Source organism: Macaca thibetana, chromosome 15 (genome assembly GCF_024542745.1).
Source record: "Macaca thibetana thibetana isolate TM-01 chromosome 15, ASM2454274v1, whole genome shotgun sequence".
Taxonomy (NCBI): Eukaryota; Metazoa; Chordata; class Mammalia; order Primates; family Cercopithecidae; genus Macaca; species Macaca thibetana.
This window is the reverse complement of record NC_065592.1, coordinates 128,224-152,473: the sequence shown is the minus strand read 5'-3', so window position 1 is coordinate 152,473 and position 24,250 is coordinate 128,224. Positions and strand designations below refer to the sequence as shown.

The 24,250-nt window shown below is 55.0% G+C and overlaps 3 protein-coding genes across 3 annotated transcripts in view; 2 read left to right on the top strand and 1 right to left on the bottom strand.

Moving 5' to 3' along the window:
* Nucleotides 1–24,250, top strand: part of LOC126937047 (surfeit locus protein 1) — a 78,155-nt gene that overhangs the window by 23,343 nt on the left and 30,562 nt on the right. The window lies entirely within an intron of this gene.
* SURF4 (surfeit 4) overlaps nucleotides 1–24,250 on the top strand; it is a 308,739-nt gene that overhangs the window by 264,182 nt on the left and 20,307 nt on the right. The gene's annotated exons all lie outside the window — the stretch shown is intronic.
* STKLD1 (serine/threonine kinase like domain containing 1) overlaps nucleotides 89–24,250 on the bottom strand; it is a 29,661-nt gene continuing 5,499 nt past the window's right edge. Inside the window, exons 3-19 of the mRNA XM_050760510.1 lie at nucleotides 21,720–21,764; nucleotides 19,612–19,686; nucleotides 17,755–17,856; nucleotides 15,677–15,747; nucleotides 14,502–14,617; nucleotides 11,895–12,013; nucleotides 10,576–10,739; nucleotides 9,030–9,160; nucleotides 8,240–8,323; nucleotides 5,583–5,699; nucleotides 4,083–4,223; nucleotides 2,943–3,077; nucleotides 2,144–2,272; nucleotides 1,923–2,051; nucleotides 1,070–1,210; nucleotides 669–748; nucleotides 89–347 (exon numbers count right to left, since the gene is read on the bottom strand). Coding sequence (XP_050616467.1) covers nucleotides 258–347; nucleotides 669–748; nucleotides 1,070–1,210; nucleotides 1,923–2,051; nucleotides 2,144–2,272; nucleotides 2,943–3,077; nucleotides 4,083–4,223; nucleotides 5,583–5,699; nucleotides 8,240–8,323; nucleotides 9,030–9,160; nucleotides 10,576–10,739; nucleotides 11,895–12,013; nucleotides 14,502–14,617; nucleotides 15,677–15,747; nucleotides 17,755–17,856; nucleotides 19,612–19,686; nucleotides 21,720–21,764 — 1,869 coding nt within the window. The 3' untranslated portion in view covers nucleotides 89–257. The remainder of the gene's footprint in view (nucleotides 348–668; nucleotides 749–1,069; nucleotides 1,211–1,922; nucleotides 2,052–2,143; nucleotides 2,273–2,942; nucleotides 3,078–4,082; nucleotides 4,224–5,582; nucleotides 5,700–8,239; nucleotides 8,324–9,029; nucleotides 9,161–10,575; nucleotides 10,740–11,894; nucleotides 12,014–14,501; nucleotides 14,618–15,676; nucleotides 15,748–17,754; nucleotides 17,857–19,611; nucleotides 19,687–21,719; nucleotides 21,765–24,250) is intronic.

Here is a 24,250-nt window from a genome sequence, read left to right as displayed (position 1 = left end):
TGTCCAGGGCGAGGTCTATAGAGGCTGCAGCATTAAGTACCCCACTGGCCAGTCACGGCATCTTGCCAGAAACGATTAAGGCAGAAACTGGCCTTGGGCCTCTTTATTATTCACCTAAGAGGAGTGTGAGGTGTGCCTTCTGGTCCCAGACGACCCTCCCTGCCGCCCCAAGGGAAACAGTGACCCATGGAAAGGAAGGGCAGGGAGAGGGCACACGTGGAGGAGGGGCCTGTGGGGTGTCTGTCTGCTCCCCAGCATCAGGGCTGAGCTGCTTCTCTGCCCGGGGGGCTGGGAGAAGTGGCCGCCTCCAGCCTCAGGAGCACTTTTTCTGCATAAGAAACCAGCTCCTGGAAGGAGGAAGCAGGCGGGTCAGTTTTCATGGACAGTTCCCGGGTCCAGGAGCAGTTACTCATGTGACTCAATCCAGTAGTCATGGACAGGAAACTCTGGAGAGGTCTGATGACCCCTCCTGTTGAAGATTGATTTTGGCCCAGTCATAGAGACAGGATAATGGGCAGGCGGGAGAGCAGTCTTGAAAACCATACATGTGGAGATCAAGGTCAGTTCCACGCAATCATCTGTTCCAGGCCCCCGGACGCGGTGCACCCCGGCTGGGGGCTTCCACCTGGAGGGAGGCCTGGTTTGCTGAAGGTGCTTCTGTCACTCACCAGGCTGGAGGTGAAGCGCTCCTTGATCTCCTGGACCAGGGCCTTCATACTGCTGGACACCAGCTCCGGCAGGATCTCTTCTGCGGGTGGAGCAAGGAGGTCCTGAGGCCAGAGCCCCTCCTGTGCCCCTTGCCAGGAGCCCCAGAAGGACGAGGGTGGGTCACAGTCCCCCTTGGGCTTGGCATGCACAGAGCCACCTTGCAGTTCTGGAGCCCCATGCGTCCCCCTCAGCCAGGACAACCCCTAGTGTTTAGGAGATGCCAAATGTGTGGGAAGTTTCAGAGGGCTGAGAAGTGGGGTTGAGCCCGTCTTCTGTGCGCTCCTTCCCTGTCAGTTACAGGGGGAGCGGGCACCCCTGACCACTGGGCTCTAGGGGGTGTGATGCGAGAAGGGGTTCTCACCGTAGGAAGCCAAGTGGACCAGCAGCATGCCCACGTTCTCCACCACCTCTGGGTCATCCTTGTGGAGCTGGTAGGTCTCCTTGATGAGGCTGAGGCCACTGCCGCCCTCCTCCTGCACCACCACCTTGAAGGCCGCCAGCTCTGGGGGATGGGTGAGAGTGAATTCATGCCCCGCTGTTCCCCTGAAAGGGAAGAGCCTTCTGCCCAGGATGGGATGGTACCCCAGAGCTCACACACAGGGGGCTGGGATAGGACAAGAGACCCAGGAGGCCCCGTCAGCTTGGGCGGACCAGCAGGATGGCATGGCCTGAATAGGGTCACACAAGAGCCAAAGGAGTCGTCGTCACTCTCTGAGGAAGGTTGGGTAGTACAGAGGTCGAGACCATGACCCCAGTCGCTAGGCACCAGCTGGAGTCTGGACCGGGCCCCAGGTGCTCTCCGAAGGACTGTGCTGTGGGTCGAGCCTCGGTTGTGCTGTGCTCAGCACCGGGCCCAGCCTGTCTTGCTGAGTAACAGGCAGGGTTTGTGTTGTGGGGAATTGGAGACGCCGACTCCAGAGCTGTTTTGATCAGTCATGGTGTGCCTGCATGTTGGGAAACGTGCAGATGTGACGTGTTTATGGACAGAGAGAGGGTCACAGGGTAGCATAATGCAGAGGTAGAATTCATCAAGTGTGCATAGAAGTCTTGATGGTGATTTCTGGATGATTGGACTTTACATCGTTTTAAATTTATTTTCCTTTTTGATTTGTTGCTTCTGTTTTTTGGTTTGTGGCACCTGGCAGATATAACTGATGGAGGCTGATTCTTGTCCCCACCTGTAGGTGGCAGCCTCGTCCTGTCCCCAGGCTCACCTGACACTTCCACCAGGCTGGCCAGTCCCCGGTAGGCATTGTTCACCAGCAGGACTCTGTTCTGGCACAGCCGGATGCTTTGCAGGAGCAGCGCCACCACCTGTTCAAACTGCTGCTCCTTGATACAGCCTGTGGAAAGGGGCCAGGCTGCTTTGTACCTGCTGTGTGCGCAAGGCCCACGGCTCCCAGCCCCAGGGGCCCAGGGCGCCCACCCAGCTCACCCAGTAGGGACAGCAGCCAGAAGACTCCGCAGCTGGCTTCCGCCATTTCCCCATCCGCAGGGTAGGTGGCCAACACCTGGCTGATGAGGTCCGGGACCTTCTCCAAAGGGGCCTTGTTCACAATGATACCTGGAACCAGGACAGGGATGGAAGGGGACACCCAGGCCTTGGTTGTGTGCAGGGGGGCCTTCCACCCCCAATCTGCTGCCTTCCTCCAACTAAGGACAAGAACAGAAAGGGGGTGGGAGAGGTCAGCTGTCCTCAGACAGTTGCGGGGATTAGCCCAGGAGAGGCTTGGAGAATCCCACACTTTGGGTGCTGGCAGGGTTGTTGGGTTTCCTGGGCTTTCCATGGTTTGGAGCCCTCTTTTTCCTGGGGCACTGGAGTGCCAAGATGGGGTCTAGAGGAGGGGAAACAGCACAGGCCGGAGGGCCCCCCTACTGTGAATCAAAAATCAAAACGGCATCCAGCACTACCGCTGTCCCCTGGAACCAGGACTGCCTGGAAAATTCCAGGACGTTTCCCTGGGGCAGGAGGCACTTAAAACTGAGGGGTCTGCCCATTGGGCAAGAAGTCCTGAAGCCTGGCCTCTGCCAGAAGGCCTTTCCTCCCCCACCTTCTCTCTCTCTGCTCCTTGATTTTCTTCTGTTGCAGGCTCTCAGAAGAGCCTTTCCCAGACCATGGCTGTTGTGCTTCGGGGACAGGACATGGAGGTCCTCAAAGGCTCTCAGGGGTAGTTGGGGAGCGACTGGGGGAGGGCTCCCAGCCCCAGTGGGACAGCAGGAGGAGGGCCCCTCACCATCCAGCAGGAGGGCCCAGAGCAGGCCCAGGCCACTGACGCAGACGTCCCTGCTTTCGAGGGAGCTGTTGAGGTGCTCCAGGATGTGCTCCAGCAGCCCGGTGTTCTGCAGCTCCTCTGACACTGACTCTGACTCTGACTGTGACTCTGTGGGTGGGCCAGAATGAGGGCCCCAGGGCCCCTCCCTCCAGGAAGCCTTCCTGCCTTTGTTGTCCTTGGGCACTGCAGTCCCATTTGACCTGCGATCTGGGGGGTGCCTGCTCTGGGCCAAGTCATGTGCACTCAACGGAGCCCTGAACAGGAGGACATGGGACTGGCCCCAGAGGAGTCTGTCCATCTCGTGGGCTACCAGTCCCAATAAGCTGCCATCCTACCGCCAGGCTGGGTCTGACCTCTGTAGCTTCCCATCCAGGGGGCCTGGCCCTGCCTCCTGGGCCCACAGAGCCGGACTGTGCCTTCCAGGATGGAACCGTGACGGGGCCCTATCCTGGTAGGATGAACTGACATCCATTTTGCCTAATGGTTCCATTTGACATCTATTCCTAGTGCCTCCTTTCACTCCCAAAAGTGAGATCAGTTGTGTATGATCAGCTATCCAGTCTATGCAGTAAAGAGGGTGCTGGGACCCAGCCCTGACCCCCGCTGCATGGGATTCCTGGCGGCTGTCCTTAGGCTCTCTCAAGGCCCAGCTTCCTGTTGGGGAGAACAGTGCCCACCCGATTTGTGGGTGAGGCTGTGAACGCTCTGTGTGGCCCTCTCCTTCCCACAGTCCTGGCTGGTGGCTTCGGAAGCCTACTGGGCCCTATGGAATGGAGACAGGGCATTTGCCCTCCAGCCTCCCAGAAGGGGCAGGAAGTGTGGCAAATAGATGTCATTGGTGTGAAGCCCACAGCCGCGCCTGGCATGTCTGTAGAGAGAACCAGTGACTTCAAGAGTGGAAGCTTGTCATCAAGATGGAAAAGGATGCGACCAGCATTTGGGGTGACCGAATGAAGATGGCCAAATGCCACTGTGCATCTCAGGAGGAGGCCCAGCACTGTCCTGTCCAACCCACCTGTACCCCAAACCAACCCTTCCCGAGACCCCTGGGAAGGGCTGTCCTGGAGTGTGGGTGGGGCACGAGGTGGCTGGCAGACACACCCTGGGTTGTGGTGATGGCGAGCAGGCTGTAGACCAAGACAAGGAGTGACTCCTCCTCGGGGTAGCTCCAAAGAGCACTCAGCACGGCAGAGGTGATGGCTTGGTTACAGAGAGCCTTGGCTTCTGGGTGGTGCACCATCGCTGCTCGGGCCAGAGGAAGACGCCTAGGGTTAGCCCCACAGCTGGGGCGTGGGATGAGACACACGAGGCTCACAGGCTGGGGGATAGCATCTCTACTTTGCATGAAGGAAAGCGAGGTCTGCCTTGTTCTCCTGGCCTAGAGCAGGCCTCCGTGAATCCGTGTGCCCTAATGGAGTGAAGGGCTGGAGGGGAGCCCTGCCTGGCCAGGCCACCCATCCTGGTCCGTGAGAGCCGGCCAGGCAGCAGTGAACACAATTTCAACGTTGTATGGAACTCCAAACTTCAACAGTGAAACTGGAAAGGTGGGCGGGCATGGTGGCTCATGCCTGTAATCCCAGCACTTTGGGAGGCTGAGGTGGGCGGATCACGACATCAGGAGTTCAAGACCAGCCTGCCTGACATGGCGAAACACGTCTCTACTAAAAATACAAAAATTAGCCAGGTGTTGTGGGTGCCTGTAGTCCCAGCCACTCAGGAGGCTGAGGCAGGAAAATCGCTTGAACCCAGGAGGTGGAGGTTGCAGTGAACTGAGATCGTGCCACTGCACTCCGGCCTGGGTGACGAGCAAAACTCCATCTCAAAAAAAAAAAAAAAAAAAAAAAAAAAAACTAGAAAGGTAACTAAATACTTTTTGTTTAAAAAAAAATCATGAAAGCTAATTCAACTTTTTAAACAACCCAGGTCTCATAGGAGGCTCAGACTGTCAGCTCCAGCCTCTTCCATCAGGGCAGTGAAATCACCTCAGCACTGTCCTAGCTGCCCCCTTCAGAGGATGCAACCCATCCTCCCTGAGGGCCACTCCAGAGGACCTCGTGTCCAGCTCCTCGCTTCATAGCTGGGAAACTGGCGGGAGCAGCAGGAACTTGTCCAGGGCCACAGAGTAGGCAAAAGTGGCCTCAGCCTCCTGAGTGGCTGGGACTACAGGCACCTACCACAACACCTGGCTAATTTTTGTATCTTTAGTAGAGACGTGTTTCGCCATGTCAATCAGGCTGGTCTTGAACTCCTGATGTCGTGATCCACCCACCACCAGGCGTGAGTGGGATCCACATCTCTAGGCTCCTGGCCTATGCCCTCTGCCATCCAGGATGGGGTCCAATGGGCACAGGATGGTATGGACTGTCCAGAGGGTCAGATGCCAACCAGGTAACAGGTGGGGACGGAGCTAGGCCACCAAGAGTGTCTCCCCCATCTGGCCTGGCCCTGGCATCCACCTTGGCCTAGAAGGTGCAGCAGCAGGGAGCAGGGCATGGATTCCCCCAACCCACCTGGCCCGGTGCCCACCTTGGCGCAGGAGGCACAGCTGCAGGAAGCAGCGCACAGCCTCCCCGACCCCACCTGGCCTGGTTTGGCACCCACCTTGGCCCAGGAGGTGCAGCAGCAGGGAGCAGGCACACAGCTGGATGTCAAGGACCCTGTCATGCAGCTGCATGGTCGTGACCACCACCTCCACCAGCTCCGGGCGCCACGGCAGACCTGGCAGGGTGGGCGGCACAGGGGAGACTCATTTTGGGCCAGGTCGGGGGCGTATAGAGCAGACCAGGGCCCCCGGGGGCTGGTGGGAGCCGGCAGGGCCCTAGGTGGATGAATAGAAGGGGGAAGGACAATGAGGATTAGTGCTAGGTCCGTGGAGTGCATGCCCTGTCTGCCACGGGTACATGTTCTGTGCTGCCCACAGCCCTGTGAAGTAGCCCCTCCCGGGACTGCCCTCCTTGTGCAGATGAGGAACCTGAGGTCAGTGTGATGAAAGCACCTGCTCTATAGCAGTTTAAAACCAGCCAGTCTACTCCAGAGCCCTTGGCTGCAACTGCCTCAAGGTTGGGCGTGGGTGGGCTCTATCCACCCTGCCACTGCCAGGAACTGTTGTGGGCTGGGGACTGGGTGAGGGGCAGTGGCCAGGCAGCCATCCCTCCACTGTAGGCTCATGAGAGCAACAAGGATGAAGTCCTGGCACCCGGAGTGCGGAGCAAAGCAAGTGCCCCACCCCACCTTTTTTTTTTTTTTTTTTTTTTTTTTTTTTTTTCTGAGACAGAGTCTCACTCTGTCACCCAGGCTTTTCTGTGGCTTCATCTCGGCTCACCACAACCTCCCCCTCCTGGGTTCAAGCGATTCTCCTGCCTCAGCCTCCTGAGTAGCTGAGATTACATGCATGCGCCACCACATCTGGCTAATTTTTGTATTTTTAGTTGAGACAGGGTTTCGCCATGTTGGCCAGGCTGGTCTTGAACTCGTGATCTCAAGTGATCCGCCCACCTCAGCCTCCGAAAGTGCTGGGATTTCAGGCATGAGTCACTGTGCTCAGCTGCAAGCCCATTTCTAAGCAAGATGTGGAGGGAGGTGTGGTTCCAGGTGCTGGGAAAGACCGACCCTCTGGGATGCGGCCCAAAAGCTTCCCTAGTTTCCCCAGGGAGGCAAAATCTGTCTTCCCAGGGACTCTGTCCTGGTCACAGCTGAGCTACAAAAGGGGTCAAAGAGGAGGAGGAGGGGAGGGAGGGAATGGTAAATTAGGCCCATATGAGGCCTCTGCCACCTACTCGAAGGTCAGGGCTGGGCCTTGTCATCTCTGAGGCCTGAGCCACTGCAACAAACCTCAGTGGATTCCTAATCCAGGGCTGATGGATGGATGGACGGATGGATAAATGGATGGATGGATGGATGGATGGATGGTGGATGGATGGATGGATGGATGGATGGATGGATGGATGGATGGTGGATGGATGGGTGGATGGATGGATGGATGGGTGGATGGATGGTGGATGGATGGATGGATGGACGGATGGATAAATGGATGGATGGATGGATGGGTGGGTGGATGGATGGATGGATGGATGGATGGATGGATGGATGTGAAGGTAATGTTCAGGCAGGTGAAAAAGGTTGAACGATTTTATGAAAGTATGTTTTGACACAAATGTTTTAAAAATTGAGGCACGGTGTCTCATGCCTGTAATCCCAGCACTTTGGAAGGCCGAGACAGGCAGATCACTTGAGATCAGGCATTTGAGACCAGCCTGGCCAACATGGTGAAACCACCTCTTTACTAAAAATACAAAAAATTAGCCGGGTGTGGTGGTATGCACCTGTAGTCCCAGCTACTTGGGAGGCTGAGGCAGAAGAATCACTGAAACCCAGGAGGCGGAGGTTGCAGTGAGCCAAGATCACACCACTGCACTCCAGCCTGGGGGATAGAGCAAGACCCTGTCTCAAAAAAAAAAAAAAAAAAAAAAACCCACTGCTTTTCCCAACGTTCTCCATGAATGAGCAGTAACAACCTTTTTGAATTTGGTTTTGTTTTCTGAGACAGGGTCTTCTAGGCTGGAGTGCGGCGGCACAAGCGTATCTCACTATAGCCTCGATTCCCTGGGCTCCAGCAATCCTCTTGCCTTAGCCTCCAGAGTAGCTGGGACAACAGACCTGTGTCACCACACCTGGCTAATTTTTTTTATTTTCTGTAGAAACAGGCTCTCCCTTTGTTGCCCAGGCTGGCCTCGAACCCCTGGGCTCAAGCAGTCCTCCCGCCTTGGCTCCTCAAGGTGCTGGGATTACAGGCGTGAGCCACTGTGCCAGGCCATGCATTCTTAATAGGTGGGCAAGTTGCTGTATCTATGAAAATTTAAAGTATTCACACCCTTGAACATCTACGAATCTGTGCTACAGAAACATAAGCGCACAGATACATATACACCAGGGTGTCTGTTCCAGTATCATTCATAATAGTGGAAACTGAGAAACAACTCACATACCCCTCATAGAGACAGTGAGGTAGATGGGATGTCTATGGCTCCATTAAAATCATGTGAGGGCTGCTACACCACCCATTCCCCTTCTCTGCTGCCTTCCCCAGGCGGATAGCAGAGACACGGGACACTTCTGGGGACACATGCACACCTCCATGCTGCACTAAAGCACTGGCAAGGAGAGCCCAGGGTGAGGGCCAGCCCCAGCTCCCCGCGGGCTGGACCATAGCTTCTGCCCCTAGGGGAGCAGCTGGGAAAGAGGTGCAGGGTGAGGCCTACCTAGCTGATCTGCAGGCATTTTCAGAAGCCTCTTCATGGCCCTGAACTGGACTTCGGGCCAGCCAGAGAAGTTCTGCATGACCTCTGCAGGGACAGGAAGGCAGGGGAGGGACCTTTCTGAGGACCAGGGCCTCAGGGCCCTGTCTCTCGGCACCACACTGGCCTGGCTGCTGTGTGTGCATCCCCTCCTCGGATCTACAGGTTCAGGATGAGAGGGAGGGGCTGTTACCATCCCCACTTTACAGATGAGGCCACTGAGACCAAGCGACTTTTCCTTGATAGAACCCAAGTCTCTGTCTTGGAGCACACAAAGAGTGGAGCGCACTTCCGCTCATCCCAGGCACATAGGAGGCACACAGGAAGTGCGCACTTCCGCTCATCCCAGGCACATAGGAGGCACACAGGAAGTGGTGCTGTGTGAGGAAGACACCCCGGGACCACTGTGTGCCACCCAGGCTGTGGAAGCAAAAGCAGAGGGTTGTGGGAGGCGCGGGCAGTGACTAGGCCACTGAGCTACATGGAGGATTTGTGTAGCAGGAGTGGAGGGAAAACAGGTGGGGGCTAGGCTTTGGAGAGGAACTTTGTGTTATAGGTAGTTGGGAGCTATGGAGGGTATTTGAGCAGAGCGGTGTCCTGGGCAGTGTGTAGGGATGGATGGAGGGAAACTGTTCCTACCCACTGGTCGTGCGCGTGGAGCAAGGCCAGGGGCATAAATAATGAACCCTCTGGAACTAAACAACAGGATGCCAAGGCCATGGACAGGAGCTGTGTGTCCCCAGCATCACATCACCTAAAATGCTGGCCACGTTGCCTTCTAACAGCATGTCGGTGATGGACGCAGGCACCGTCTCCCGGTACAGGGTCAGAGAGATGCATGATGACTTGAAGGAGCCGCTCAAGAAGGTGATGTGCACCACGTCCCTAGCAGAGGAGCAGAGAGGGCTGAGTAACCCAGCAGCGCCCCCTGCCGCCTCCCCGTGGGGCTCTCCCTCTGCCTCCGGCTCCGGGCTGCCCATCGGTGCGGACGCCGGACACTGACCTCACTGTTTTGGGATGCATTTGGCAGGGTCTCTCATAGTGTTCCCAGTGTGTCCGGCAAGCACCCCAGTAATTCCACACCCAGGGAAGTACTCCACGGAGGCACGGCCTCAGCTCATAGAGCTGGGGGACAGTCCCGGGCCCTGGCACTTTTGCCCTTGTGGTCCCCTGCCTCCATGGAAACATGAAAACCCAGATTTTACAACTGCATTGGTATAAAGATGGATATGACCCAGGCTGGATTCCTTGCTATAGTGTTGGGATTTTTTTTGTTTTTTTGTTCGTTTTTTTGTTTGTTTGTTTGTTTTTTGAGATGGAGTTTCACTCTGGTCGCCCAGGCTGGAGTGCCGTGGCACGATCTCGGCTCATTGCAACCTCCGCCTCCTGGGTTCAAGCAATTCTCCTGCCTCAGCCTCCCGAGCAGCTGGGACTATAGGTGCCTGCCACCACGCGCGGCTAATTTTTTTTCTATTTTTAGTAGAGACGGGGTTTCATTCTGTTGGCCAGGCTGGTCTCGAACACCTGACCTCAAGTGATCCACCCACCTGGGCCTCCCAAAGTGCTGGGATTACAGGCGTGAGCCACCGTGCCTGGCCTGGATTATTTTTTATTTTTGAGATGGAGTCTCGCTCTGTCGCCCAGGCTGGAGTGCAGTGGCGCGATCTTGGCTCACTGCAACCTCTGCCTCCTGGGCTCGAGCGATCCTCCTGCCTCAGCCTCCCCAGTAGCTGGGAACACAGGCATGCACCACTATACCCAGCTAATTTTTTTGTATTTTTAATAGAGACAGGGATTTCGCCATGTTACCCGGGCTACACTCGAACTCCTGAGCTCAATTGATCTGCCCGCCTCGGCCTCCCAAAGTGCTGGGATTATAGGCATGAACCACTGCACCCGGCCAGTGTTATGTATTTACTCTTGTCTTCTGATTTTAAAATAAGTTAGAATGAAAATTTTAAAGGTGACCACTGTCTTTAGGAATTTTTTTTTTAACGTAGAATGAAAATTTTTTTCTGGAACCCTAAAAGTGTCGTGGGTCCTGGAGGCTGTGCCTCCTGTGCCTTCTGGGAGTCAGTCTGCTCCCTCCAGTGCTCAGAGAGGTGCATTTGGGATCACTCGCCGCAGCACGGTTTGGGAGCGCCAGAACTGGGAAAAGCCCAGCAGTGCAGGGATAATCAGGGCGTCTGTGATGGAGTTCTTTGAGGTGTTACAAAGCCAACTAGTTGTGTCTGTATTAGGGTGGAGAGATGTTGAAAGATAAATGCATAGGTTAAAATAAACCCCGACCCTGAGCTCACTTTATCGTTATTCGATCCGAGGGGTCGATCTGGAGCATCCCGGGCAGAAGATTCCCGAAGGTTTCTGCATCCGGGATCTGCTTCTCCTCCATTGTCTTCAGGACGGTCTCCAGGCTGCCCGGGCTCTGGCGGAGGGACTTCCGCAGATACATGGCTTCTGTGCTCTGCACGGAGAGAGGACAGCTCTGTGCATTACCTTAAGTAAATGGAAACTAGGCCCCAGCATGGGCAGAGGGCGACCAGGGACCAAGAAATCCAGGAGGAGACCAGGGAGATCCAGGTGTGGCCACTGCCTACAAGAATGCCCAGAGACCCCAGGGGCCCCGAGCTCTTCCATAAGAAGAAATGGAGTTTCGGAGAAGCCAGAGGGTTGTCTCCCAGGGTAGAGTCCTGCCAAGAAGCCCCCTGATCTAGACCCAGCCAGTAAGACAGCATGCCCATTTCACAGAGTGTGAGCGTGTCCAGGGTCACGCTCCAGGATGTCACACAGCCTCCATAGTGGGAAGGCTCTCATTTCCCTGGGAGTCTTCCAAAGGAAGGGAGTGGCAAGGTGCTTCTCAGAGGTGGAGTCTGGGGGTCTGGGAGAGCATGAGGGACCTGGGCCCAGTCAGGTGTCTGTCCTTTCTGGGGACCTCGGTGCCTGCAGGTGGCGCTGCGGAGAAGGGGAGCTTCCTTGTTTGGGGCATGGCAGGCCTTCCCCACTTTCTCTTCTGCATATAGAGGGTAGGAAGCAACAGGCTGGACTTCCCTGCCTCCCTGCAGCCAGAGTGACCTCGGAGTGCTCACGGGGCCAGTGGGGCCCTCTGCCTCCCCTCCTTCCTGCCCACAGGCTGTGGCCATGGTGCAGGGGCCCCAGCAGGGATGAGAGAAAGAGCTACGTGCTAAGGATGTGCAGGAGGAGAGAAGGCGCCTCCACACCAGCCTGAGGCTTGTGCATGAGGCAGCCAGGTGTGTTCAGGCCCACGCTGGGTTTCTGTTGCTTGCAACTCCGTGCAGCCTTCATGCTCAACAAGGGCACCTGAATTTGGCTTTTTTTCCATTAAGAGTCAGTGACACCACCTGGAGGGCTGCTGTGAGGGTCGCGTGGGATGGTCTGAATATTACCACTGCTGTCATCCTGCTAGAGCCCAGCAGGTGCTGCATGCTGGGGGGTTCTGAGGAGGGCAGGCCCCCCACAGGTGGAGGAGGGGGCTCTGTGCAGCCTGCAGAGAGTCAGGGGAAGGGATGCGGAGGGGAGGCAGGGTGAGGCCAAGCCTTCTCCCCAGGCCTGGGTGCATGGAGAGCAGCATGTGGGGTGTGGGGGAGGGAGGGCAGCTCACATCCATGAAGGAGCAGCTGGTCATGTCCAGAATGATGCAGCCCAGGGACCAGATGTCTGATTTCTGGCTGAAGGAGAAGTTGAGGGCTTCAGGGGCCATCCAGGACTTATGAAAGGGGTCTGTTGGTAAGAGCAAGGTGGGATCCCTGAGTCCTTCGCTCCCTGGGGGCACGGGCTTGACAAGAGTCATCCTGCCTAGCATTGTATCCCCCTGTGGTGGCCCCTCACAGGCAGCTTGAAACACAACACGAGCCCTGCAGCTCCTCTTCTCAGAAGAGGTGGAGAATATTAACTGTGGGGAGGAAGAGGCCCCAGTCAGCAGGAGCTTTGTGTTGATCTGGAGCCACTGAAGCTGTCCATCTTGGCGGGTGCCCACCAGGTTGGCCCGTATGGGTGGTGTGTCTGTGTGCCAAAGATGGCTGTAGAAGGAGATAGAAGAGGCACGTGCCAAGAAACTGTGCACCCCTCTAAACTTCTTGCCCCTTCTGAATGTCAGGACCTTGGGGGCAAAGTTACAGTTGCTCTGCCCTACTTTCTAAACTGGAACCCCAGACAGGGAGGCAAAAGAGCAGACTCCTCTGAGTCCATCAGTCCCTGGTTGGCCTCAGGCAGCCCCTCCTTCTCTGGACCTCCATTCCCCAGCCCAACAGTAAAGAGCTGGACACCAAGGACGCGTGCCATCTACACCTCCAATAGAAACAACCATCTGCCTGTCTGTTCACCCATCCATCCACACACACCCCATCCATCCATCCATCCATCCACCCACCCATCCACTCACCCACCTACCCACTCATTCACTCACTCACCCACCCATCCATCCATCTACACACCCACCCATCTACCCACACACCCACCCATCCATCCATTCATCCATACACCCACCCACCCACCCACACATCCATCCACACACACCCCATCCATCCATCCATCCATCCATCCACCCACCCATCCACTCACCCACCTACCCACTCATTCACTCACTCACCCACCCCATCCATCCATCCACACACCCACCCATCTACCCACACACCCACCCATCCATCCATTCATCCATACACCCACCCACCCACACATCCATCCACACACGCACCCACCCATCCATCCATCTACCCACCCAACCATCCGTCCACAACCCATGCACTCACCCATCCGCCCACACACCCACCGCTCCAACCACACACCCATCCACCCATCCATCCATCTACTCACTTACCCATCGATCGATCCATCCATCCACTGACTCACCCACCCACCTGCCCACCCACCCATCCACTTACCCACCCTCCCATCCATCCATCCATCCATCCACTCATCCACTCATCCATCCACTCACCCACCCACCCACTCATTCACTCACTCTCACTCATCCACCCACCCATCCATCCACACACCCACCAATCCATCCATATACCCACCCACCCACCCACACATCCATCCACACACGCACCCACCCACCCATCCATCTACTCACCTACCCAACCGTCCACAACCCATGCATTCACCCATCTGCCCATACACCCACCTATGCAACCACACACCCATCCACCCATCCATCCATCTACTCACCTACCCACCCATCCACTCACCCACCCATCTATCCATCCATCCATCCACTCACCCACCTACCTACCCTCCTATCCATCCATCCATCCATCCATCCATCCATCCATCCATCCATCCATCCACCACCCACCCACCCACCCACCTATTCATCCATCCATCCACCCACTTATCCATCCATCCACTCACTCACCCCACCCATCCACCCATCCATCCATCCACTCACCCACCATCCACTTACCCACCCACCTATCCATCCATCCATCCATCCACTCACCCACCATCCATCCATCCATCCATCCACTCACCCACCCACACATCCATCCATCCATCCACTCACCATCCATCCATCCATCCGTCCACTCACCTACCATCCATCCACTCACCCACCCACGCATCCATCCATCCATCCATCCACTCACCCACCATCCATCCACTCACCCACCCACCTAACCACACACCCACCCATCTATGCACCCATCTACTCATTCATCTTTTGTCTACCAAGGACAGAGTGCAACCAGCCACTGCCACCCTGGGACTCTGGACTCCGGACTCCTCCTCTGTGGTTACTCTCTCTAGCCTCCTTTCTCCGGCCATCTTTTCGAAGGAACGAGAACTCGTCTCCCCTTGCCACCCACCCCAGTCATCTCCTGGGTTGTTTTAGGACTCAGTGATCTACACGCAGTCAGTGCGTGGCACCCACAGACCCTCCGTCCTGGGCATTTTCGTTTCCTTCCTTCCGAAGCTTTCTTTTCGCTCCCTGAGAAGCAACATTTTCTGGGGTATCACAAACAACCACGACTTTGTTTCTCTCAAATGCTGGGTGTCTTTGGGGCCCTGCCTCTGCCCTGGTGGTGGCACGCCTGCTCAGTTACAACCCAAAGGAGGTCTCTTTGAGGTCCACACAAGGCTAGGGCTTTGTGGGGACCTTCTGAGCAAACAGCTGTTTGATGTTGCCTCACTCCAGCACCCAGAGTGGCCACCACCGTCTGGATCCTAGGCGCCAACCCCCTCTCCCACGACTTAGGGGAGCCCCTGCCACCTTCCTCCGCACGGATATTCCATTTGGCTTTGTTCGTCATTAGCACGTTGGAGCTCAGGTCCTGCAGTTTGCAGTGGTCACTGCTGACGAGGATGATGTTGGAGGGTTTGAGATTCCTGAAACCAAGAGGGGGGTTCGCCTCTGGGTGGCAAGGGGCCACCTGGGCAGCCACCACCCCCGACTCCAGGTGGGACTAACGTGCGTGCTGAGCCTGACTCTCTGCTCCCTGCCCCACCCAGTTCTGAGGCAGCAGCCCACACCCTCCTCCCCTCCACAAAATGCCCCATCTCAGCCTACTTTTTAAGCAGTTGTTTCTATGTACAGAAATGTACTCAATTATTTTAAACCGGGGGAAGAATCTCCAACCACAAGTAGGAACACCCCCAACACCTGGAAAGGTCCCTGGGTTGACATGTTCACCTCCTTAGATAGCCCAGCGATGCATTTGACTGGGTATTGATTTTTGGCCATTGTGCGATGTCTAGTGACATGACACTGAATGTGGAATGTGAAGCATTCCCTTTGTACACATGGTCTGCGTGGTGTGTGTGTATGTGTGTGTGTGTATCTGTGTGTTTTAAGTCAGGGTTGCCCAGGCTGAAGTGCGGTGGCACGATCATAGCACACTGAAGCCTCAAGCTCCTGGCTTCAAGCAATCCTCCCACCTCAGCCTCCATGTTGCGGGGACCACGGGCATGTGCCACCATGCCCAGCCACATGGTTTCCCTCTTCCTCTTTAAATAAGATATTGGTGTTCAGAATTGGAGCCATCTCCCAGCCCCTTCAGACCGTGGATTCTCCAGCCTGATGCTGTGCCGCTGGGTGGTCAAAGGCTCAGCAGGGCCCACTCAGCCCACACCGGCGCCACGGCAGGCAGCCTGGTCTCTCTTCCTGGCAGGGCTGTTGCCTCCTTCCTTTCCATGAACTCTAGAGCAGCCCGCCTGGCTAGCGCACACCCCATGCAGCTCTGCGTGCGCACATGGCTTGAGACCACTTGGAAGAGCCTCTTTTGAGCCCGGGAGGAGGTCTGGAAGGTCCCCATCCTATCCTGGCTGCACTGGCCCAGTGCGCCTTTCTCCCCAGATCCTGCCCACGGGCACTGGCACCCGAGTGGCCTCAGTGCCTTTTCTCCTGAAGCAGCCCACCAGTCCAGGGAGGTCAGGGGCCCCACTCACCTGTGGATGATGTCCAAATGGTGCAGGTATTCCAGCGCGTCCAGCACCTGGCCCAGCACATTCTGCATCCACTGGGGGAGAAGCAGGGGGTGCCAGGATGGGAGGGGCGCCCTGCGCTGCTTTCGGGGGGTGACACTCAGAGCAGCCAGCAGGATGGTGGTGTTTTCTCTCCCTGCATCTTGAGACAGGCCTGAAGCCAGCCAAGCGCTCAGGGTGGAGGAGGCTTCAGTGTGGTGGCTCTCCAGATGGTAAAGCCGCGGCGGCAGCCAGAAGGACTCAGAGTTTCCAGACTCCACACTGCTGTCTCTATACCAGAGACCCCGGGTGCTGCAGGGCCCCATCCCTGCACCCCACCCTGCGGCCCGCACTGCCCCACACTTGCCGGGAGCTGAAGGCAGATCGGCCTTGCGGGTATGGGAGGGGTGGAAGCCTTCAGTGCCTACACGAGCTCGCTCCTCTAAGTCATTCTAATGAAAAGAACCCTGAGAGAGAATGCTGGGAGTGTTCGGCGTCAGAGACAAGCTCCCCCGAGTACCCAGGGCGGTGGTTCTGAAGCTGGGCTCCTAGGGTCCCTGGATTCAGGGCCACCCTGGGGTGTCAGAGAGGGGCTGAGGGGGCAGGACGTGGGCATCCTCCCACTCTCCCCAGTTAGAGTAGGTCTGCTGCACTTACTGGGTTTCTGGGAACATTTCGTGTTTTAAGGGCTTCACTCAAAGTCTGAAACCCACTTCAGGCCTGCCTCTGAGGCCCACAGTAAGAGAAGAGCTGTGTGCCCCGAAGAGCCCCTCAGGGGCACATGGTCCCACCAAACACCGTTCTCAGGGTAAAAGCAGGCAGCATTCTTCTGGGGGAGATGAAAGATCTAAATGCGAAGGCAAAAACGACCAAACTTCCAGAACCGAGGAGAGTATCTTCATGACCTTGGAGCACAAAAGGCTTCCTAAACTCCAAAGGCACTAACCATAAGAGATAGCATTGGGAAAGCGAACTTCATTACAGTTAGGACTTTCTGTCATCAAAAGACATCATTAAGAAAGTGAACTGGTTGGGCGCAGTGGCTCACGCCTGTAATCCCAGCACTTTGGGAGGCTGAGGCGGGCGGATCACTTGAGGTAAGGAGTTCAAGACCAGCCTGGGCAACATAGCAAAACCTTGTCTCTACTAATAATACAAAAATTAGCTGGGTGTGATGGTGGGCACCTTTAGTCCCAGGTACTTGGGAGGCTGAGGCAGGAGAATCACTTGAACCGGGAGGCGAAGGTTGCAGTGAGCCGAGATCGTGCATTGTACTCCAGCCTGGGTGACAGAGTGAGACTCCATCTCAACAACGACAACAACAAGACTGACACAGTGAAGCGCTGGCCGCCATGTGGACCGGGAATGCTCACAGCTTGTGAGAGTAAACATGGGGCCAACCAAACCACGTTGGAAATCTGTTTGGAGCATCTACCAAAGCTACACACACACCTACTCTACGACCCAATAATTCCACTCCTAGGTATTCATCCCAGAAAAGTGAGTGCCTTCCAGCAATGCTCATAGCAGCCTTATTCACAATGGCCCCAAACTGGAAGCAGCCCACATGCTTATCCACACAAGACTAGGGAAACAGCCTGCAGCGAGGCCAGGTGCTTATCCACACAAGACTAGGGAACCAGCCTGCCGGGCAGCCAGGCAGCAGAGTGGCAGCAAGCAATGAGCACAGATGATTTGCGGGTGCATGCAGCAGCTGAGGGAAGGAGACCAGACAGGAGCGCGCGGCATGCCGGAGGAGTCCATTTACGTGAACTTCAGGGACCGACCGGCAGAACAATCTGGAATCATGGTCACCGACTGGGAACCTTCTGTGGTTAGGAACGCCTTCTGCCTTGATCTGGGTAGAAGTTGTATGAGTGCATCAAACTGTGCACTTAAGATCTGCACACGTCCTAGGGTGCAATGCCTCGAGGCATACATTTAAGAAAAAAACAAGGCTGGACTCCATGGTGCCTGCCTTTCCGCTGTCACTTTGCCCCGAGCTGCAGGGCCTGTGTCACAGGTCTAGATGGCCCCCAGGCCTGGTGCCCAGAGGATCTTACCTTAGAGTCAATGATTTCCTTTGCCTTCCTCTTATCCTCAATGACCTCCTGGAAGCTGAGCTTGTTGAACTCCATCACCAGGCAGAGGTACAGAGAAGAGATCTGCTGGGACAGGAGGCCCTTATCCAGGCGATGCCCAGGCCCCCATGCTTCTACAGGCTCGCCTGCTCCAGGGCCTCCCTGCACTCAGCTGCCATCCGCAGTGGTCGTGGGAGCACTGCCCACTGGAGGGGGCTACAAGCCCCTCCTGCCCCACCTTCAGTTTCCTCTCTCCTCTCCCCATTCCCAGGCCCCACCCCCACTCCACACTCCATCCACACCAAGCTACTTGGACTTTCCCGAAAGCTGCACTTGTCCCCTGGCCACTGCACACCCAGACCCCTCTGCCTGGACCACTACCTACCCCCTTCATGGGGATAACTACTCACCCTTTAGGGCTCAGCTCAGATCCATTTCCTCTGAGGAGCCTGCTCTGGCCAGAGCCCCAGCAGACCGGGTCAGGGCCCCCAGTTCTGTGCTCCCTCCCATAGGGAAATGTCCTCTTGGCTTCTCTGCACCCTCCTTGAGAGCATTAGTGGGTGCTCAGAAAAATCTCTGGGAGTGCATGCCGTGAGGTCCCCTCCCCGAGACCCAGCTGGAGCAGAAGGAGCATGTAAGGGGCCTTTCCTGCTCAGACCCGGGATTGTTGGCCCCAGGTGGGAACGCCAGTGTGGACGTCTCATGCAGGCTGGCGCCCGGCATAAGGCTTCTCGGCCTCTCTTTACCTCCAGCACCCCTTGTGCCTTCTCAGCCTCCCGCTGTCTGCCTCAGACACATTGGAAGTGACTGGAAAGCTCCAGGCTCCTTGTAAAGACAAGAAGTCATCCAGCCTACAGGACCCGGCTGCCGGACCTGAGTCTCCGTCCCCAGTCAGCTGTTTACTAGCTTTGTGGCCTTGGAGAGCTCCTGAACCAGAGCCCTAGGCCCCATCAGGAGCACAGGGACCGTGCTTCCTGCCCTGCAGCCCTCCTGGCACGTGATGACGGATGTGGTGCTGGTCAGTAAGCTGCACAGGGGCTGCAGGAGGAAGGGGCGCACAGGCCCAGGACAGCACTTGCGTCGGGTGGCTGTGGAGACGGGGGTCAACTAGCTCCTTCCATGAAAGTAGAAACTCTGTCATCAGAGGCACAGGCTCACCAGGACAAGCTCGGTGGCTGTGTGCAGAGCCCGGGAATCAGGCCCACCTCGCCTGGCCCTTTGACTTGGTCACGTACTAGCTGGCTAAACTGGAGCAACTTGTTTCTGTTAGCCTCTGTCTCTTCTTCTGTCAAATGGGTTGAGAACCCCTCCTGGCCAGGCGTGGTGGCTCAAGCCTGTAATCCCAGCACTTTGGGAGGCTGAGGCAGGTGGATCACTTAAGGTCAGGAGTTCGACACTAGCCTGGCCAATATGGTGAAACCCCGTCTCTACTAAAAATATAAAAATTAGCTGGGCGTCATGGCACGCGCCTGTAATCCCAGCTACTTGGGAGGCTGAGGCAAGAGAATCGCTTGAACCCGGGAGGCAGAGGTTGCAGTGAGCCAAGATCATGCCATTGCACTCCAGCCCGGGGGACAAGAGCGAGACTTTGTCTCAAAAAAAAAAAAAAAACCCTCCTAATGAGGTTGTTGGGGCTCCTACAAGACCATGCACGGAAAGCCCCCAGCATGGTACCTGGCCCCGGTGAGTGTCAGGTCAGGTATGGCCACATTTAGAGTCACTGCCATTGCCACACGAGCTATTCTGACAGAGGGGGGTGGGCGTGCTCTGGGCTCACTCGGCTTGGTCCCACAGCCCACCACGCGGCAGCTGAGCCCGTAGACGTCAGCTCTGACCCACCTCCCCATTCCACGTGATGAACAGCTCCCGGTACACGGAGATGTGGGCGTGCCGCAGCTTCAGCAGTGGCATCAGCTGCCAGGATGAGAGCAGAGGAAACGGAGAAGTCAGCGCCTCTTCACGCCTTTCTCAGCTCAGGCTTCTCTGTCACACATCCCAAGAAACATGCAAGCCTCGGGCTCTGAGCCGGGCCGGGGAGCGGGCTCAGGGAGGCTGCACGGTGGTAAGGAGCCAGGCAGTCCGATGTGAGTCCTGTCTCCAGCATGTGCTGGCTGTGCTGGGTGACTGGGCCTCATATTGTCATCTGAAAATGGAGGTCCCAGTGGAATCTGCCTCACAGGGATGCCACGGGGACTGAGTGAGCTGTGGCAGGCAGTGCCAGGAAGGTGGGGATCAGCCACAGCCAGGGCTGGCCGGAGGAGGTGGTGCAGCCACCGGGAGGTGGGCCCATGGAGAGGTCCCAGTGCCCCCTGCCCTGGCGGAAAGTGCTTTGAAACATGCCCAAACAGGAGCAGACAGGGCTGCCTTAGAGACATGGAGCCAGACAGACAACTGCTTGTGGTGGAAGGTTGGGTGTGAAAGGAGCTGGCCTAGTGGAATTGAATCAGCAACGGGAAAAGCCATGGCGGCGTGGGGCTCTGGGTGGGCCCCCATGCTCTTTCTTCCCATTTGTTACCGAGTAGCCTGGGCCCACCACTGTGCTTCAGTCACACTATACACCGAATAATGTTTGCTGGCCAAGCTGCAGAGCCAGCAATTCCAGAAGACAAACAAGTGACCATGAGATAGGAAGGGACACCTTCAAGCTCGTGGGAAATTCAAGAAACACAAAAAAAGGCTACTCAGAGGCTTTGCCAATCAAACCGAAGTGTAGCTGTTATCGCTATTATTGTAAATGACTATGTTACTGCTGGGCAGCTCTGAATGGTAGAATGAAGGATAATTTACATTTGCTTTGTTAAACAATTCTGGTATGGGCGTGGTGGTACATGCCTGTACCCCAGCACTTTGGAGGCCGAGGTGGGAGGATTGCTTGAGCCCAGAAGTTCAAAATTAGCCTGGGCAAAATGGTGAGACTCCATTGTTATTAAAGAAAAAAAAAAGGTAAAAGCAAAAGAAAACCCAATTCTGTATTTAAAAAATTTTCTTCTGTAATTAATAATTTTATATTGAAGAAAAAATATTTAAAAAACAGTTATTGGTAGATTAACCTAGGGACCTGGCCAATTTTTTTTTTTTTTTTTTTTTTTTTTTTTTTTTTTTTTTGAGGCGGAGTCTCGCTTTGTCGCCTAGGCTGTAGTGCAGTGGCGTGATCTCGGCTCACTGCAAGCTCCGCCTCCAGGGTTCACGCCATTCTCCTGCCTCAGTCTCCCGAGTAGCTGGGACTACAGGCGCCCACCACCACGCCCGGCTAATTTTTTATATTTTTAGTAGAGACGGGGTTTCACCGTGTTAGCCAGGATGGCCTCGATCTGCTGACCTCGTGATCCACCCGCCTCGGCCTCCCAAAGTGCTGGGATTACAGGCGTGAGCCACTGCGCCCGGCCGCCAATATTTATTTATTTTTGAGACGAAGTTTTGCTCTATTGCCCAGGGTGGAATATAATGCTGTGATCTCGGCTCATTGCAACCTCCGCCTCCCAGGTTCAAGCGATTCTCCCGCCTCAACCTCCCGAAGTAGCTGGGATTACAGGCACTCACCACCATGCCCAGCTAATTTTTTTATATTTTTAGTTGAGATGGGGTTTCCCCATGTTGGCTAGGCTGGTCTTGAACTCCTGACCTCAGGTGATCCACCCGCCTCGGCCTCCCAAAGTGCTGGGATTACAAGCGTGAGCCACTGTGTGCAGCCCAATATTTAAACTTTATGTTCTCTGGGAATATATGTTCTAAGTTGTTGGCACCTGCATTTAGCAGTGAGTGTTTGGGGCACGGCCTCCCTTCATGACCTGGGGCTGCTGGCTTCACAGCTGAGGCAAAACTGGTGCTGATGCTCTATCCCTCCCTCCAGCCTTCCCTTTACCCAGGCACTCAACAAGAAGGTACAGAACACAGTCCGTGTATGCTCCATTGAGCTATTCCAGAGGGGAAACCACCCTGAGAGTTACCTCCTCCAGGGCCTGACTGGCTTGATGGTCATCCATGCATTCCACCTGCAAGGGCACAAGAGCATGAGCTTAATAAACATGTAGCAAATCATCTCCATTATCACCACCATCACCACCACCACCATGACCATTACCATCATCACCACAACCACCACCTCCACCACAACCATCACCATCATTACCACAACCACAACCATCACCACCATCACTGTCACCATCACCACCATCATCACCATCATTACCATCATCACTATCACTGCCATCACCATCATCACACCACCACCACTACCATTACCACCATCACTCCATCACCACCACCATCACTGTCATCACCATCATTAACATCATCATTACCACCACCATCACCATCACCGCCATCATCACCATCATTACTATCATCATCACCATCACCACCATCATCACCATCACATCATCACCATCACCACCATCATCACCATCATTACCATCATTACCATCACCGCCATTGCCATCATTACACCACCACCACCCCCATTACCATCATCACTCCATCACCACCACCATCACCACTATCATCACCATCATTAACATCATCATTACCACAATTACCACCATCACCATCACCACCATCATCACCATCATCATACCACCACCACCATTACCATCATCACTCCATCATCACCACCATCACCATCACCACTATCACCATTATTACTATCATCACCGCCATCCCCACCATCATTACCATCATCCCCATCACCATCATCACACCACCATCATTACCACCATCACTCCATCACCACCACCATCACCATCATTACCACCATCATCACCACCATCACCATGACTGCCATCATCACCATCACCATCACCACTGTCATCACCATCATCACCATCATCATTCCCATCACCATTACCATCACTCCATCACCTCCACTGTCACCATTGCCACTATCATCACCATCATAACCATCATCATTACCACCATCATCACTGCCATCACCATCACCACCATCATCACCATCACACCACCACCATTACCACCATCACTCCGTCACCACCACCATCACCATAATTAACATCATCATTACCACCATCATCACCACCATCACCATCACTGCCATCATCACCATCATTACCATCATCATCACCATCACCACCATCATCACCATCACCATCATCATCATCACACCACCACCATTACCACCATCACTCCATCACCACCACCATCACCACTATCATCACCTTCATAACCATCATTACCAAAATCACCATCACCACCATCATCAGCATCATCACACAATCATCACCATCATCAAAATCATTACCATCATCACCACCTTCACCATTATCACACCATCACCACCACCACTGTCATTACCACCATCACACCATCAACACCACCGTCATCATCACCACTATTATCCCCATCATCATTGCCATCACCAACATCATTACCATCACTATCACACCACCACCACCATCACCATTACACCATCACCATCATCACACCATCAACACCATCGTCACCATCACCACTATCATTACCATCATTACCATCATCACCACCATCATCACCATCATTACCACCATCACCATCACACCACCACCACCACCACCATCACACCATCACACCATCACCACCACCATCACTATCATCACATCACCATGACCATCATCAGCACCACCATCACCATCATCGCACCATCACCATCACACCACCACCACCACCACCACCATCACAACATCACACCATCACCACCATCACCATCATCACATCACCACGACCATCACCAGCACCACCATCACCATCATCACACCATCACCATTATCATCACCATCTAGCTGCCACCACCATCACCACCACTACCACCACCATTGCCACCTCCATCATCACCACCATCATCATTATTTAGCAGGAGTGACAGGCTCCCACCATTCCTGCCCCCACCATATGGCACAAACGGAAGATATTCCTAAGGCAGAGATCTAAAAATACTTAGAGCAATGAGAACATCTCTGCTCCTGTTGCAAAGATAAGTTTAGGACAGCATAATATAAATTCCAAGAAATCAGTAAAGGATCCATTTTCAGACCATCTTTAAACAGGAACATCTTGTTCTGGTTGGGAAAGCATCAATCGCACCACTTCATTCCTTACCCACATGGGGAAGGTTGTCTCTATGCATGGAATGTGCAGTGCTCTTCTCTCTTTCCTGCGCCTTCTCCGGGTGGAGGTGGGGGGGCATGGAAAGGGAAGGGAACCCGGTGGCAAGGGAAGCACACAGCTTTAAGTCTGCAGCACGCTTGGTGGCACAGGCCCTAGGTGTATACTACCACTGGCTCTAATACCAGATCTTCACCCAGAATGTTGCTCAAAAGACTTATGAATGAAGTACTCTTATAATGGGGTGATTGCAGACCATCATGTAAAGTTAGTGAATTGTTCCCAGATCTATGGAGAGACCTGAGATGCCAGTGGCACTGTCCCGTGGAATCCAGGGCAAAGACACTGTGTGAGCCTTCCTGTCTTCCTTTCCTCCTGTCCCAGG